This window comes from Triturus cristatus, chromosome 8 (assembly GCF_964204655.1).
Source record: "Triturus cristatus chromosome 8, aTriCri1.1, whole genome shotgun sequence".
In the NCBI taxonomy this organism is placed as follows: Eukaryota; Metazoa; Chordata; class Amphibia; order Caudata; family Salamandridae; genus Triturus; species Triturus cristatus.
In genome coordinates, this window is record NC_140591.1 from 181,084,981 (window position 1) to 181,100,767 (window position 15,787).

Consider the following 15,787-nt stretch of genomic DNA (forward strand, 5'->3'; position numbering starts at 1 on the left):
ACTTTAAGAAAGCATTGGTAGCAACAGGTCTTGCTTGATAGCTTCACTTTCAAGCCATGCCTACAAATCACACTGCTGGCAGGTGAACAGGCCCAGCCTGTACTGCTATTCGCTAGTAACGCCGGACAGGCCTGCACTGTCGTCCTTGGCCACCAAATCATTCTGTATTTGTCGGCCTGCTCTGCCGCTTTACCTTTGTCCCCTAAAGCTTGTTATCAGCCCCCCATCGTTCGCATTTTCAGAAGCAGATGCGACTTTAACGCTCTGCTAATAGTTTCTGATAAGCTTGGGCGGTATTTTTGCAGCAACAGTCTCACATGAATCCTGTTAAAAGGACGTGCGTCATATCTGCCCAGAAATCCACACACGTTCAGCTGAGTCACCTCAGACAGGTGTTTATAGACACAAATATAACGGCGCAGAACCACATCTCAAGAACCGTGTCCAGTTCTGAAGGCCAACAAATCAGAATTATTAATACAGACAGGAGTTTGCCTCAGAATGATTGACGAAAAATTGTGCCTTGTGCAAGCAGTAACTTCTACAAGACGACGCTCTGGAGTGTAATAAAGTGCACCCTGAAGTCCACTAGTGATAATTAATGTTATAGCAAAATTCACATTCTGATAATAAACAGAAAGCAAAAGACACATCATTTAGAAGTAAGTCACGGTAAAGGTGTGGAAAGGAATGAATGCAGGTTCAAGATTGGCATTAGAATTTAGTCAGGGCCAACAGGATTATGTGGCAATGAGGTCCAAATTATGCGCAAGGGATGATTGGACTATGTGGCAAGAAATGGCAAATTATACCTCACATGGCATTTCTGTTGAATTTTTCTTTTGCTGCTTTGTGTGTGTGTGTGTGTGTGTGGGAGGCTCTGTGTGTGTGGGGGAGGCTCAATGTGTGTGTGGGTGGCTCTGTGTGGGTGTCTGTGTGTGTGGCTCTGTGTATGGCTTTTTTTTGTAGGTGGCTCTATGCGTGGTGGCTCTGTGTGTGGGTAACTGTGTGTGTGTAGGTGGCTCTGTGGGTGGCTCTATTTGTGTGTGGGTTGCTCTATGTGAGTGGCTGTGTGTGTGTGGGTGGCTTTGTGTGTGGGTAACTGTGTGTGGGCGCAAATGCAATAGGTCTCGCATTTGAGTGATTAAGCTATTGACATTGTAAATAACAATGCAGTTTCTTTAAATGTTTTAAAAACAAAAACATAAACAAAAATAATGTCATGAGCAATGCCAATAGCTCTAACTTTAACAATGCCGAGACCATTGCATTGTAAATGCTTGTTTTGTTAATGTTGAACACTGCTGGCTGTAAGTAATAAAGGAAGTTACAGCATAATCCTCGCCTCTGCATCCTTAATAGAATTGAAACTTTCCGTCATGATTACTAGGACATTTTTCATTCACATACAACCTTCATGGGTTTGTACGCAAATCCCTATCTTCAAAGAATTGTATTGAAGGATGTGTGCAAAAATCCTCTGCCTCCCTGAGGTAGGTGTAACGAGGAGAAATATTTTCTTTTTTCCCTATTTGTATGTATGCTGTAGAATACAGCACACAAACAAAGAGGGAAATCTCTTAAAGCATAGTTTTTACACTGTGGCGCAAGGGTGTCTGCTTTGGCGCATGGCAACTTACAGTGCACCAGCACAGGAAAAGAGCAGAACAGCGCCACATCGTAGTAGAGGTGGCGCTGTTCTGCTCTCTCCAATTCACACAACAAAGCACCTCAACTTTACTTGCTGTGTTGCAGATTTCTTTGTAAATCTGGGCCTCATAATGTATAGGTATTCTGTGTAGAGAATCCCACCTATTTAAATTACAATTTTCTAGGTTTATTCTTTTTGAAAAGATTATTTTCAATTACAACTAGATTATTACACGGTGATATTTTCCCAGACATATTTCTATGCAGTTAACGGCAAATAGCTATGCTGAAATGAACACTTATAACTATTTTATCTGTTGATAGACACTGCTGTTCATGTCTATTACAATATTTTTCTGTCTTCCAGAGTTTGAAGTTAATGTAGTGGTTGTACTACAAGATGATCACTTCATCACAGAGAATTTCCCGCTCAAGCTGTGCAGGTTGTGACCATTTAGAAAGCAAAATGTAGAAAGAGGAGAAACTGGTCTTGGAGTTTAAAGTTCTCAGCAGCCAAGTTATGGGGTCCGAAAGCTCACAGATTTGCACAGACATCTTTTGCATCACACCCATTTTCATAGGCTTAGAAAGTAGGAAAAGGAGAGCTACAGCTGTAAAATATATTCTGATTTCCTACAGACATTCCCTTTTGTGAAATAAGAAAGTCTAGCATCATTGCACATGTTCCTACCTTTTCCTTTAAAGACTCTATAGTTCAGCTGTTCTCAGCAGAAGCCGTTAGACATTGAATCTGAGGTTTGAGAATACTTCGGAAGAGCCTATAAGATGTATCTAACTGTCACCCAATGGGCCGTATTGTATGTGTGCTCATATGGTATGAATTCATGTATATCAATGACATTTGTACTTTATATTGTGTAATACAACGTGAACCGCTGACCAGTGCTTTAAAGCGTCTCTGCCAGTGTAAGACTTCGGTTCTTGCTTTAAGAGGATCTCTAAATTAGTATCTTTCGGCTGTAAGAGATAAACATGAAATGGCACTTGGTCAATCCCTGTTTGTTTCAATACAGTGACCATGTGTTTGTGTTGAACACTCAGTTGTGATGCATGTCACTTGTGTTTTCAGATATATTTTTAATGCTATCATATGTATGGTGTGTCCTCACCAATCTCCTACAAGCTGGTGTTTTGGAACAATTTGAAATTCTATTCGTAAATATGTTGTCCTACTCAGAGACTTTGGTTACAGTATTTGAAGATGATTAACCGGTCCTAGGAAGCTTGTTTTCGGTCCAGGGAAGACATGGCTTGGCAGTTCGGGCTGGACTGTTCCCATGAGGCACAGGGTCAGACTGATTTGCATATGGCCATGTCTGAACTGGGGTGGCAGAGTGGGCTAAAGAACGGTGATGGATTAAACCCAGATCAGTTGACTGGGGGTGAGTGCTTGCAATGTTCAACACTCTGTCCATCATTCCCTTTGGTTTTGCTTTGTTCGCCATAAGTTGGCAGGGTATGCTCAGACGCGAGTCCCTTGCTCACTTTGCCACTGGATTCAAGCAAGCCTGGCTGAAGACGGCTGGGATGCCAGAAACCGGTCCTAGGAAGCTTGTTTCCAGTCCAGGGAAGACATGGCTTGGCAGTTCGGGCTGGACTGTTCCCATGAGGCACAGGGTCAGACTGATTTGCATATGGCCATGTCTGAACTGGGGTGGCAGAGTGGGCTAAAGAACGGTGATGGATTAAACCCAGATCAGTTGACTGGGGGTGAGTGCTTGCAATGTTCAACACTCCGTCCATCATTCCCTTTGGTTTTGCGATGATTAACATGTAGACATGCTGTCTCTGTTACAATACCATGAAACAGTGTATTGAGGAGAGGAGTTGGCCTAACGGCTAGGGCGGTCCATCTCAAATCTGGGGAACTGGGTTCGAGTATTGGCAATGACGCTGAACATCCTGTCATTCTGGGCAAATCGCTTAATCTCCCTGTGCCTAACAAAAATGAATGTGTCCTCATGTAATGCAACTGGTGCTATGTAAAGCGCTCTGATACCCGATTCGGGTCAAGTTCGCGCTATATAAAACTCTGTAAAATAAATAAATTGAAATTGCCATTGTTAAGTTTGTTTCATGTTGCACATCTGACTACCTCCATTTTAGGCATAAAGTTAAGAAACTTTTGAAATACTATGATGTCCGTCACATCTAATTACTAAACTTGTTTATTACTATAAATATATTTGAGATGCACTTATAGTTTAACATTATTCTAGTCAAAGATTGTTTACTTGACAGATTAATCTTGACTGTGATCAATGCCACAATAACCACATCTTGGACTTGTTTATATTATTCAGCATCCGTTATCTGAAAAATATGGCATTGAAGTGAATTGAAATAGCCCCAGCACTATAGAAATGCATGTGTTCACACATTTTCTTACCAAAGTTTTCACAAAAATATTTAAATAATGTGTGAACTGAATAATATGTTTAATTCCACAACTCGCAGAAAGCTAATATACAAGGTGGTGATTTTTTTTTATGGAACTAGAGATGCTCCTAGTAAGTGGCATTGTGAAAACAAAGTTTAATGGTATGTGGCAATAACTGTCCATGAAACATATCTCCAAAGAAGTACAGCAAGTAAATCATACATCAGTGATTATATACAGCAGTAATATACAATGCTTTAGGGAATGTGAATAAAATAGCCTGGTATTAGGTTTGACTATGTTTCTTGGTGGAGACAAATCTCCCAAACCTGTTTTAGAAGGAACCCCCCCAGTAATTATTGTATTATAAAAAAATATACAAAGTAACGCATTTTAGAATGCAGATGCTTTCAAGTTGTGGTCTGGGACTATGTTTCTTTTGAGGAGTGCCAAGGGAGAGGAGAGTTTAAATATTTTTGGGGAAATCTTTTTTGGGCTGTAAACTCTGCGGAAACAACTCCGTGGTCCTGGAGGTGGTGAGGTAGAGGTTCCCTCCAAACCTGACATTTTGCATGTACCGATCATTTCTCTCTATTATGTGTATTTTACTTATGTCGCCTTGCAAAAGCTTACATTTTAATAGCTTTATTCTTTCGAAAACATTAATTTCAGTTACAACTAGATTATTATACGGTGATATTTTGCCCAGAGGTATTTTTACGCAGTTAACTGCAAATAATGATACTGAAATGAACGCTTTCAACTATATTATATGTTGATAGACACTGCTGTTCATGTAGATTATAATGTTTTTCTGTCTTCCAGAGTTTGAAGTTAATGTAGTGGTTGGACTACAAGATGACCATCTCATCACAGAGAATTTCCCACTCAAGCTGTGCAGAATGTGACCATTTAGAAAGCAAAATGTATAAAGATGTGAAAATGGTCTTGGAGTTTCGAGTCCTCAGCAACCAAGCTCTGGGCTCCAAAAGCTCACAAATTTGCACACACGTCTTTTGCATCAGACTCCTTTTCACTGGCTAAGAAAGTAGGTTAAGGAAAAGGAGAGCTACATCTGTAAAATATATTCTGATTTCCTATAGACATTCCTTTTGATGAAATAAGAAAGTCTAGCATCATTGCACATCAGTTTCTACCCTTCCCTTTAAAGACTATATGTCAGCTGTTTTCAGCACAAGCCATTAGAACATGTATCTGAGGTTTGAGAATTCTATGGATGAGCCTAGAAGATGGTCTGTACTGTATTTGTTTTCATAGGGTATGAATACATGTATATCAGTCACCTTTGTACTTTTCATTGTGTAACCCCATTTGAACCGCTGACCAGTACCTTACAGCGTCTCTGCCGGTATAAGACTTTGGTTCTTGCTTTAAGAGGATCTCTATAGCAATGTCTTTCAGCTGTAAGAGATAAAAATTAAATGGCACTTGGTCAGTCCCTGTTTGTGTCAATACAATGACCATGTGTTTGTGTTGAACACTCAGTTATGATGTATTTCAGTTGTGTTTTCAGATATATTTTTAATAAACTTTATTTGTACAATATGCAACTATATGTGTGCTGTGTCCTTATCAATCTCCTACAAGCTAATGTTTTGGAACAATCTGAAATGATTTTAGTAATAATATTGTCATAAACAGACTGTGGTTACAATATTTGAAGATGATTAAAATATAGTAGACATGTTGTCAATTCAAAATAAATGTATTCTGTTCCAGAGACCATAAAAGTTTCACACACATACTTTCTACAATAAAATGTCCATATCGTATAGTTACAGAGGCATAAATAAAATCAGTATAAAAACAAAAGATGGTATTCAGACAATTTTGGTAGGGAATGAAAACTCTAGCACCAAGTACCCAATGCAACAGTCTATAATGTCAACCATAAAATTTCATAAATGTGAGTAATTATTATTAGAAGGTTACAAAAGTTTTGTTTATCTATATTGACTCATTGCGCTTTCTTATAGACATTGCAACTTTAATGTAATTAGAAACTGCAATACAAATAGGTAAAGTAGACAAAAAATGCAAGAAATTAAAACCGTCAGTATAGGTACATGGCCAGATTTCCCTCAAAAGTGGGGCTACAAATTTTCCCTTTGGCTCTTTATAAAGGGGACAGAACAACATAAAGTGCAAAGGGCTCTGAGCTGCCAAATTGTCACACGAACAAGGCGGTAATCTATCCACCCATTGTGATTGTTTGGGGAATGCCACTAAAAAGTGCAAGGTGCTTAGGACGGAATCTGGTCAAAAAGAATCGTACTTGAACATTGGTAGTAAAAGTTAAATAGAATTGCTGTTTTGCAGGGAACAAACATGAGGGACCTGACACTACCAGCTGTAAGCGGCATATGTATGCCCCAGAATAATGCGCCTCTTTTATAATGGCTTTCACATTCGAGTGGATTCTTGCAGGATTGTCATAGTAGTGCCCCAGACTTAACTCATGAAATTTTTCCTTCACAAAGCGGAGCCAAGGGATCGACTAAGTTGGTACAGTCCTTAATGACTTCCCTTGAGAACAGTAAGTCCTCAGATAGCCAGATCTTTGCCCAAAGAAGGAAAGGGGCAATATCTATTCGATGTTCAAGATAGTCCAGCCCCAGCTCGTGACGACAAAAAAGTGTGGGGGCACTATTTGGGGCCTGTGGTGTCGGGGGGGGGGGGGGTCCGGGCCCGGGCCCCGACGCTAAATAAACACACAGTACACCAGGTAGATAACTCTCGTTAGCTCAACACTAACTCCGCCCCGGGGTCCCGGGCTTTTTATTAACTCCACCACGTGGTCTCGACCTTGGTCGAGACCACTTCTCAACAGGTTAAACTGGGGCTTTGTACTTCACCAAATTACCCCTATCGTGACGAGAGGCGTGGCCTGCCCCATCGCCTCTCGCGATATTACATTCCTCCTTAACCAGGAGACAACTTAAAAAAACATTAAAACAGTCCATATTCCATTCTAGTCCCGACCGTTAACTACCGGTCATACCATAACAAAATGAAACAGTCTTACTTGGGGTTGGATTGCAGCAGCTCGACCTGACATCTGGTCGCCGGTTAGCCACTGGTTACAAAGTCCTTGTACCTTCGGGAGAGCTTGGGGCAGGGCCGGAGGTGATACCGGCTTTGATTGTTGCGCATTTGCGAATCTGGAGCCTGGCTAGCTGGATCAGGAATGGAAGCCCCACTCTGCTCTCCCTCCGGATCCCGGACTGATGGTGGTGAGGGCGGCTGGCTGTTGGATTGGCCAATAGGGCTTGACTGTCCATGTCCAGCACTTCTGTTCCTCGGTGTTGCAGGTCCTCTTTGGGGCGCCCCATCTTGTTCAGGAGTGTCCACTGGGTCGCGATCTTCTGTGGGAGGGACTTTCTTAAAGAATGACACATTTCGGGTCACTGTCTCAGACCCTCTCAGAGCGGTCACCATGGTGCCCTTGATGGCAATGATAGTCCATGGGGTCGGTTCGAACGGCGTCCGAAACTTCCCTCCGGGATGACGATCTTGTACAAGCACTTGGTCACCCACTACGATAGGGCTCTCTAGGGCGCATCTTCCCTGAGACGCCGCCTCGTTGGTTTTTGTACGCCTTAGGTCTGATAGGTTCGGAGGGCTTGCGGCTTCTTCCCATGTGGAGTGGTGAGGAATGTTGTCCATGACTGCTCGGCATAGGCGGCTCGGGGACACCCCTGTGGTACAGTGAGGGGTGAGACTGTATTCTCGCAGGAACTGATACACGGCCCGCTCTAGGTTGAGCCCTTCTGCCAGCGCAATCTGTATGGTTTTATTTAGGGTCTGCATCAGCCGCTCTACTTCGCCATTGGCTTGGGGCCACCTATGCGTAATTTTCCAGTGCTTTATCCGATGGGATGCGAGGTACTCCGCAAATTCCGTGCTGGTGAACGGTGGCCCATTGTCAGTCTTGAGTTCTCCAAATAGCCCGTGAGTGGCTATCACTTTCTCAAGTTTGGGGATGACTTCTGCTGCGGACGTTGAGGAGACGAATTCTACCTCCGGGTATCTGGAGAAGTCGTCTGTAGGAGAGTAGGGTCTGCTTTCTATGTTCACCCCCACTTTTTGCTTTTGCTTCACTGGTTTTTGACTTAGATGTGGCTGTGGGCCTGCTAATCAGACCCACAGCCAGCTGTTCTCTCTCTAAATTCATACTATGTACTTTAGGTACATAACCAAATTGGTAAGGATCACCTTATTGGCCCCTGTACAGTGTACCTTAGGTACCCAGGGCATAGGTGTATCCTAGGCCTACCAGGGGCTGCAGCATGTATTATGCCACCCCTGGCATGGCCTTCCATTATGACACAACTGGCTGATCACTCAGCTGGGGCAAGGTCGTGTAATCACTCCTTGCTTAGGTGTAGTATTCCTATACCTATCTTATATATAGACACATGTGTACCTATCAGCCACTCCTATGGCAGGCCTTAACAATCCTGGAGGCAGAGTGCTTGGTAACATGTTTGACTAGAATAAATACACTTTATTTCAATTCAATAATCTTTATTCTCGATCATCTTGATCATCAAAGATACAAATATATAACAATTGTTTAAAAATAAAAATGTTCAATACACTAGACAAATTCATTTACAATTGAGTTTTGAACATAAAAAAGCCCATGGGTGGAACATTAAGGAAAACAAGAATTAATAAACCAGTATCTTAAGGATCATACAGTACCCCCCACTTTCAGAATGCGAGACCGAACATGCCACATGGCCGTTAGATACTTTGCCACAGCAAAAACAGTCGGGGGTGACAGGTCAGTTTTAAGGATTCTGAATGCAGGGCGGTAGTTCCTAAAGCCCATGTTCTTAAGGATAGGCAAGAGCCAATACCTCCTTGCTCTTCGATAGGCTTTGCAAAAAAGGGCCACGTGCAAATCACTCTCCCGGGAATGTATACAGGCAGGGCACTGGTCTGTTGTAGAAGTGCAGGACCAGGAACTGGTAAAGGCCCTCAGAGGTAGGGAACCATACCTCCACTGTAAGTAAAGTTTTCTTGTCAACACAGGGCCCATACCATCTAATACAATTTCCAAATGATAAGAATCTTTCAGTTGAATAAATGTATGGGTCAAAGATCCCGCACGTGTATTTGCTATGTCAGTGGTCAACTTTGATTGAAAGTAGAGTTGTGTAAGTGCCTTTCGAGAGATCCTCCTACTGGAATTAGCAGGGTCAGTCCATAGTTCCGGGAGGCCTAAACCTTCACAGGTGCTCCTTATATGTTTTAGCCAGGGAATGTTGTTGGCATTTGGTGAGGCCAGGAACTCCTGGAGCTCGCATCTGTAGTCGCTGAGGTCCTGGCTACTCCATATTCGTCGCCAGAAAGCTAGGGGCTTCAAACTTAAGACCTCAGCGATTGGCCTTAGACCTAGATCTAATCTCAGGGGAAACAGTGGGGTGCTAGAGGGAAGGGCCACTAGTTGCCTGAGAAATTTATTCTCTGTTGTTGTTAGATTTTTTGCAGGAACGTGGCCCCAAAGCTCCGCCCCATAGACAACTGATCCCCGAGCCTGAGATTTATAAATCTGTATTATTGGGCCTAGTGGGCGGTAAATGGATTTGCCCATCATCCTTGAGATGCCCCCCACTTTCTGTGTTAGTTTCAGGTTTGCCTTAGTCGTGTGTGAACTCCAAGTCATCTTCTCGTTCAGGGTTACCCCAAGGTATTCAAATGTGGAGACCCTCTCCAGTCGCACCGTACCCAGCAGAGGGTTTGGGCGTGATGAGGGGGTAGGGTTTAGAATCATAAACTTTGTCTTGGAGGCGTTAATTTCTAAGCCCCTCTCAGTACAAAATTCCAAGAACCCATCCACTATCCTTTGGATACCCATGGGGGATTTGGACAGCAGCAGGGTGTCATCCGCAAACATTATGGCGGGCACCCTGCTGCCATTCAATTTGGGGGCATCAATGTCTTTGAGCTTAGACAGATGAGCGACTACCCCGTTGACAAAGAGGCAGAACAGGGTAGGCGCAAGTACACAACCCTGCCTCACCCCCCTGTCAACGGGGAATCTTTCAGTTAAACCCCCCGCCCTGCCACATCTGACCCTCGCAAAGTTATCCTGGTGCAGTTTGATCAAAATAGCCAGGATCTCTGGTGGAACACCCAGGTCACACAGAACGGTCCAAAGTTTGGATCTGGGCACCAAGTCGAAGGCGGCCCGCAGGTCCACAAATACTGTGTACAAGCTGCCGCCCTCGACAAATGCTGTCCTCCAATAAATAAGATTGAGGCGGAAAATTTGATCCGTGGTGGAGACACCTTTCCTAAAGCCTGCCTGGTAGGGACTCATGACAGCAGCTTCGTCTATCCAGTTCTGTAAACGATCTAAAATGAGCCTCCCGAAGAGTTTCTGCAACACGTCTATTAGGCTGATGGGCCTGTAGTTGGATGGGAGCAGGGGCGAGCCTTTTTTAAAGATCGGGACCACCTCTGCGCCAAGCCAAGTACAGGGGACCTCCATGCCCCCTAGAATCGCATTAAATAACATCAGGAAATAAGGGGCCCACATGTCCGGCTCCTGTTTGTAAAGATCGCCAGGAAGGCCGTCCAGACCGGGCGCCTTTCCCGTTGACAAGCCTATTATGGCCGCCCGGACTTCTCTAAGTGAGAAAGGGTCCCCTTCCACAGAGTGTATCGATGGAATTGTTTCAGAACTCCCGTGGCCTGGCTCCTCTGTATACAGAGACTGGAAATGTTCCTGCCAAGCCTTTGCAGCAATATTTGGCTCTATTGCCGGGGCAAGTTCCCCGGAGCCTAGGTTGACAGTTCGCCAGAACTTCCGTGAGTCCATAGACGCTAGGGAGCTGGCAAGTTCCTCCCACTTGTTCTGCTCCCAATCTGTTTTTGCATTGACGATCAGCTTTTTAAATTCGCGTCGCCTAGCTCGGATATCCAGCCTATTTTTACCGTTCTTAATACTCAATAATAGTTCACTCCTGGCTTTGCGGCACGCCGCGTTGTACCATGTGCACTGATTCCTTCCACCCCCCCTCCGTGGGCCATTAATAAATAAGTCTATAGACAGACTCTTTACGACTTCCTCATGGTTCAACCAGATTTGGTTATGGGTATCCCCTCTGGTTGGTTCATCATTTAAAAACGCCATGTTCTCTAAAATAGGGATAACATTTTTATAAAACTGCGGGAGCTTGGTTGAACTTGCTGCGATTTTTTCCCACTTGATTCTTCTCCTATTACTTTCGAGGACTAGATCGGGATTTGTTTTGGATGGTTCTAATTCCCCGAGATCTAGTCCAGGAAGGAGAAAATCCAATCCCAGGGCATTATGGTCACTGTCTTCTCTGTCGGTGACCCTGAAATCTATGACATGTGTCCAAGATGATAATTGCACTAGAATATAATCTAATCTTGATTCGCTGCCTTTGCGGTTAAACGTGGGTTTGCTCGGAGTATCAGAATTGGTTCGCCCATTGCAAGCCCTAACCCCATATCTCAGAGTTAAGGCTGTAATCTGTACTGCCAGTGGGGTCCAAGCTTTGGGCGGTGGGGATACTAACGGTGATACTCGCCATCTTATCTCTTCCTCTAAGAGATCCCCGTCTAGAAGACCTGGCAGGGGCTCAAAATGAGAATTCAAGTCCCCACCCACTAAAAAAGGGAGACCCTTGGGAAGTTCGGCCAATAGATCCGCTAGTTAATCGATGGTGGATGACTCCTGTGAGATGGTAACCGGTCTCGAGTATACATTTACCAGCGCTAGTCTACAGCTACGAGACCATTCCAGTAGAACCACGAGTATGTCTTCTGATGCTACTGGAAAGCGCGTAGCTTTGCATCCCAGGTGGACTGCAACCCAGGTTTCAAGTCCACCGGATGGGCGTCCCCTTCCTCGCCATTTCGCGGGAATGGAGAACACAGCGAATCCCTGCCTAGCGTGTTCCTCCCTCTCCCAAGTCTCCTGGAACATGCATAGGTCTTTGGAGTCGGTGTATTCAGTCCATTCCTGGTGTTCAGATTTGTTTCCCAAACCTGCCACATTCCATGACAATATTTTAAGTATGGGTGGCCTATCATTCATGATGGTGGTTATTGTGCGGGCGCTCTCTTTATTGCTAGTCATGATCTCTAAGCATGTTGGGGGGATGGTTTCGTCCCCCACAATCTGACCTGCTCTGGCGGTAGGGATGGTCAAAAACCCATGATGTTCTGGACTATCGGGAAGCTTTATTCCAAGGTTAGTTCGATACGCAGACTCCCGCGTTGGTTTGTGTCCTGGTTTGCCAATGGAATTACTCCAGCCCTCTTGATGTTTGGGGGTATTGGACGAGTTTGCTTCTAAGCTAGTTTCGTACACAACCTCCCATGCTAGAGGGTTGGACTTCCTGCCCGTAGGAATAGGTAGTCAATCTATCATATCTAATTGACTATACCTATTATGTGTTGGAAAATAAAATTGCTGGCATTGCTGAAGGGGTTTCCGGGGATAATAGTTTTGCCCACCTGCACCCCACTTGACACTTTTCCTACAGCAGACTTCCCATCCTCCATCGTCCAGGTTGGAGGTATAGTGGGCTAGCTCCTGTCTTTGAGGCATAAGTGGTTCTCTCCTTCCTCTTGACAGCCCTCCATCCAATCTATCGAAATATGTATGTTGTTCTTGGGTTTCCAATGCCCTTGTTGTAGAGATCGAGGGTAATGATGATTTTCCCCACTTTTGGGGTCTCCCCACCCGGGTGGTCTTAGTGGCTGATCCTCCCAATTCTCATCCTCTCTGCCATGTACTATGGGAGGGTAAAAGAAAGAGAGGGGTAGAGATTGGACAGAGGTCACTTCTTGCTCTGGGATCCATCCACATATGTGCTGGACAGTCCTGCGGTGCTTAAAATTGACTATAATACAGTCACCGTTTATAGATTTAATAGTGTTGCCCAGCCATGAAACCCTTCGTACCATGAGAATAGGGCTCAATACACCTTCAGGAAGTGGTCTATGTGTACAAAGCCAGTTTATGACCTTGTTTATGACAGTGTAAGGGGCTGCTTCTGGTGGAAGGTGTATTGGTCCAGGGTCTAGTCTCTTGCTCACACCCCCCGTCGGAAACTCCCCCTTTTTTCGTGCATTGGTTGAGGCACAGTCACTCAGCCCTGCAGGATTTACCCTGTTTTGGAGGGGAGAGGAGTGAATCGACTGTGCTACATGATTTTGTGGGACGTTTACCTTCGGCTGAGTGTTAGTGCTTGGGGGTGGAGTAGATGGTACCTGGTGCACTATATGTATAGCATTTTTAGTGCCGTTTGCGGGCTGAGAGGGTCCCCTTTTTGTTGACCTGTCTGGAGCCTCAGTCCCACCATTATTCATTATTTTCAGGCTATCAGCTAGTTGGACTGATGATTTTTCTATGGCCGTGAGCCTAGCTTCTATTTTAATAAGCCTTTTTTCCAGAGGACTTAGGAGGTTACTTATAAGAGTGCCTATGTCTGCCAGGGTGACATCCTCCTCATTATTATCGGGGAGGTTTGTATTAATTTGAATACTTGCCCCCCCCGGTAGATTGGGGCGCGGGGTCTTAGTTCTGCCTTTTTGCGTCGTTTCCCTAACATTTGGGCATGGAGTCTTTTGCAGGGGATTCAGGGGGGGGATTTGAGTGATTTAACTCTCGCTTGTTCCTGTTCGTGTTCCCTCCTCTTTTTTTCGGGATAGCTCCCTCTCTAGTGTCCTTTCGATGTGTCGTTTTAGGGGTTGTGGAGTTATCATTGTCAAGATCTGGGGTAGGATTTAAAATATGCATGGGGTGGGGTTGTGCAGGGGGGAGAGTTAACATACTACAATCAGCAAAATCATTAAAATCCTTCCTATTTGACTGGGAAATACAGATTGATATGTCCGTTGCCTCAGAGGGATTTGTTGAGCCGTCCACCCCTGTGTCCAACATAGGGAAATCTGTGCTTACCACGGGTGACTTTGCCAGAGCCAGAGGGCCCATGGACGATCTCCGCACCCAGTCCAGTTCTTGGGATATTCGTCTTTCTAGAAGCGTTATATCCTCGATTAGCAGAGACCCAGCTTTCACGAAATAATTGTCCAGTGTTCCCTTTGATGTAGGTTCACGGGCCATAGCACTTTTGCTCCTTGTTTCTCTTGAGGACATTTCTGGGAATGAGCGCGAGTGATAGACCTCACACTTCGCCACAGTTTGTCACAATTTTTGGAAGACCCAAGGGGTAGGCCTGGGCCCGGCCTCTCCTGTCCTCGAACGGCCTCAAACGGCCCGCTCTTTGCCCGGTCTTCGCCCCGCGCTTCGTTCCGCGCGCGTTCCGCTAGCGCGAGTGAGGTCGGCGAAATATGAATGGAAAAGGGAAAAAGGACTTCGGGGGGAGGGGCCGAGAAGTCCCGCCCTCCCGTTAAAATGCAGGTTTAAAACTGATGGCGTTGGGGCAGGAATCCGCAGCAGTCAGGGCACACAGATTGTTCCTGGGATTGGAGCTTTATACTCCGAGCGGCACCCGCGCAGCGGGGGCCGCGAGTCGTGGCGTTGATCCGGGGGAGGGGCCAAGAAGAGGACCCAGCTGCGGCAATGTTGCTCCGGCCGCGGGTAAAGCTGGTCCTCGCAGTCTCGCCCTCCCGTTAAAATGCAGGTTTAAAACTGATGGCGTGGAGGCAGGAATCCGCAGCAGTCAGGGCACACAGATTGTTCCTGGGATTGGAGCTTTATACTCCGAGCGGCACCCGCGCCGCGTGGCGTTGATCCGGGGGAGGGGCCGAGAAGAGGACCCAGCTGCGGCGATGTTGCTCCGGCCGCGGGTAAAGCTGGTCCTCGCAGTCCCGCCCTCCCGTTAAAATGCAGGTTTAAAACTGATGGCGTGGAGGCAGGAATCCGCAGCAGTCAGGGCACTTTATTTTATATATATATCTGTTGTGGTGTCCTTTCATTTGGTATTCAAGGGATTATATATGGTATCACAGCTGGCTTCACATGCCATTCAGAGTTTAGCCTAAGACTGCTCTTGTCCATGCTACCACTAGGATAGCTGGTCTATAAGGTTGACTTTACAACCAATCACCATAAGGGTTGTTTGGACTGATATAAGGTGTACACTAGAACTAGTGACATCATACATCAGGCCAACTTCTCACACTGCCAACGCAAACTGGATGAGTCGCAGTTCTTGGGCTGTGCGACAGCCGAGTAGAAACCCTGAGCCTTCTCTGTAAACATAGACTTTGGCCGGCCGACAGACGTCACTGTGCGAGATTTCCGTCTGGAACACCCCGCACATTTGGAGTGGGGTGTGGGTCCCAAACGCGTACACTTGAACGTTGGTGTTGCGGAACGCTGGCGGGTTGGGCAGCAGCCTGTATGCGCAGAGGGCCATGAGATTGATTGTGGCGCCGGTGTTAATGAGCGTTGTTACCGGATGTCCTTGCACTTGAACGGTGCACATGGGTGCAGCTTGCGGTGGCGCCGAGAGGGCATGTAGCATGTGCACCACGTGCACAGCGGCGGCTTCATCATCGTCCATGTCTCCACTTGAGGAATCACCAGGTGCTGGCTCCAGCGCGCGCACTGGTCGCGGAGGACCTTGCCTTGATGGTCTCGAGCGACAGACTTTGGAGAAGTGATTGATTTTTCCACAGGCACTGCATGTCTTCCCTTGGGCTGGGCACGCGCCGTCGTGTGGGAGCGGGTCCCCGCACCATCCACAGAGGCGGAGT

General features: G+C 45.7%; 1 protein-coding gene across 4 annotated transcripts in view; it reads left to right on the forward strand.

The window, feature by feature from the left end:
- The window catches only part of VPS26C (VPS26 endosomal protein sorting factor C), a 250,076-nt gene extending 244,454 nt beyond the window's left edge, over positions 1–5,622 (forward strand). For 3 of the 4 annotated variants that reach the window (XM_085621271.1, XM_085621269.1, XM_085621272.1), the window contains one exon: positions 4,877–5,622. In XM_085621271.1, coding sequence (XP_085477397.1) covers positions 4,877–4,959 — 83 coding nt within the window. In that variant the 3' untranslated portion in view covers positions 4,960–5,622. Of the gene's footprint in view, positions 1–2,017; positions 2,172–4,876 lie in introns of those variants that run through there. The other variant, XM_085621270.1, reaches the window with a different exon arrangement.
- Positions 5,623–15,787: the final 10,165 nt, after the last annotated feature.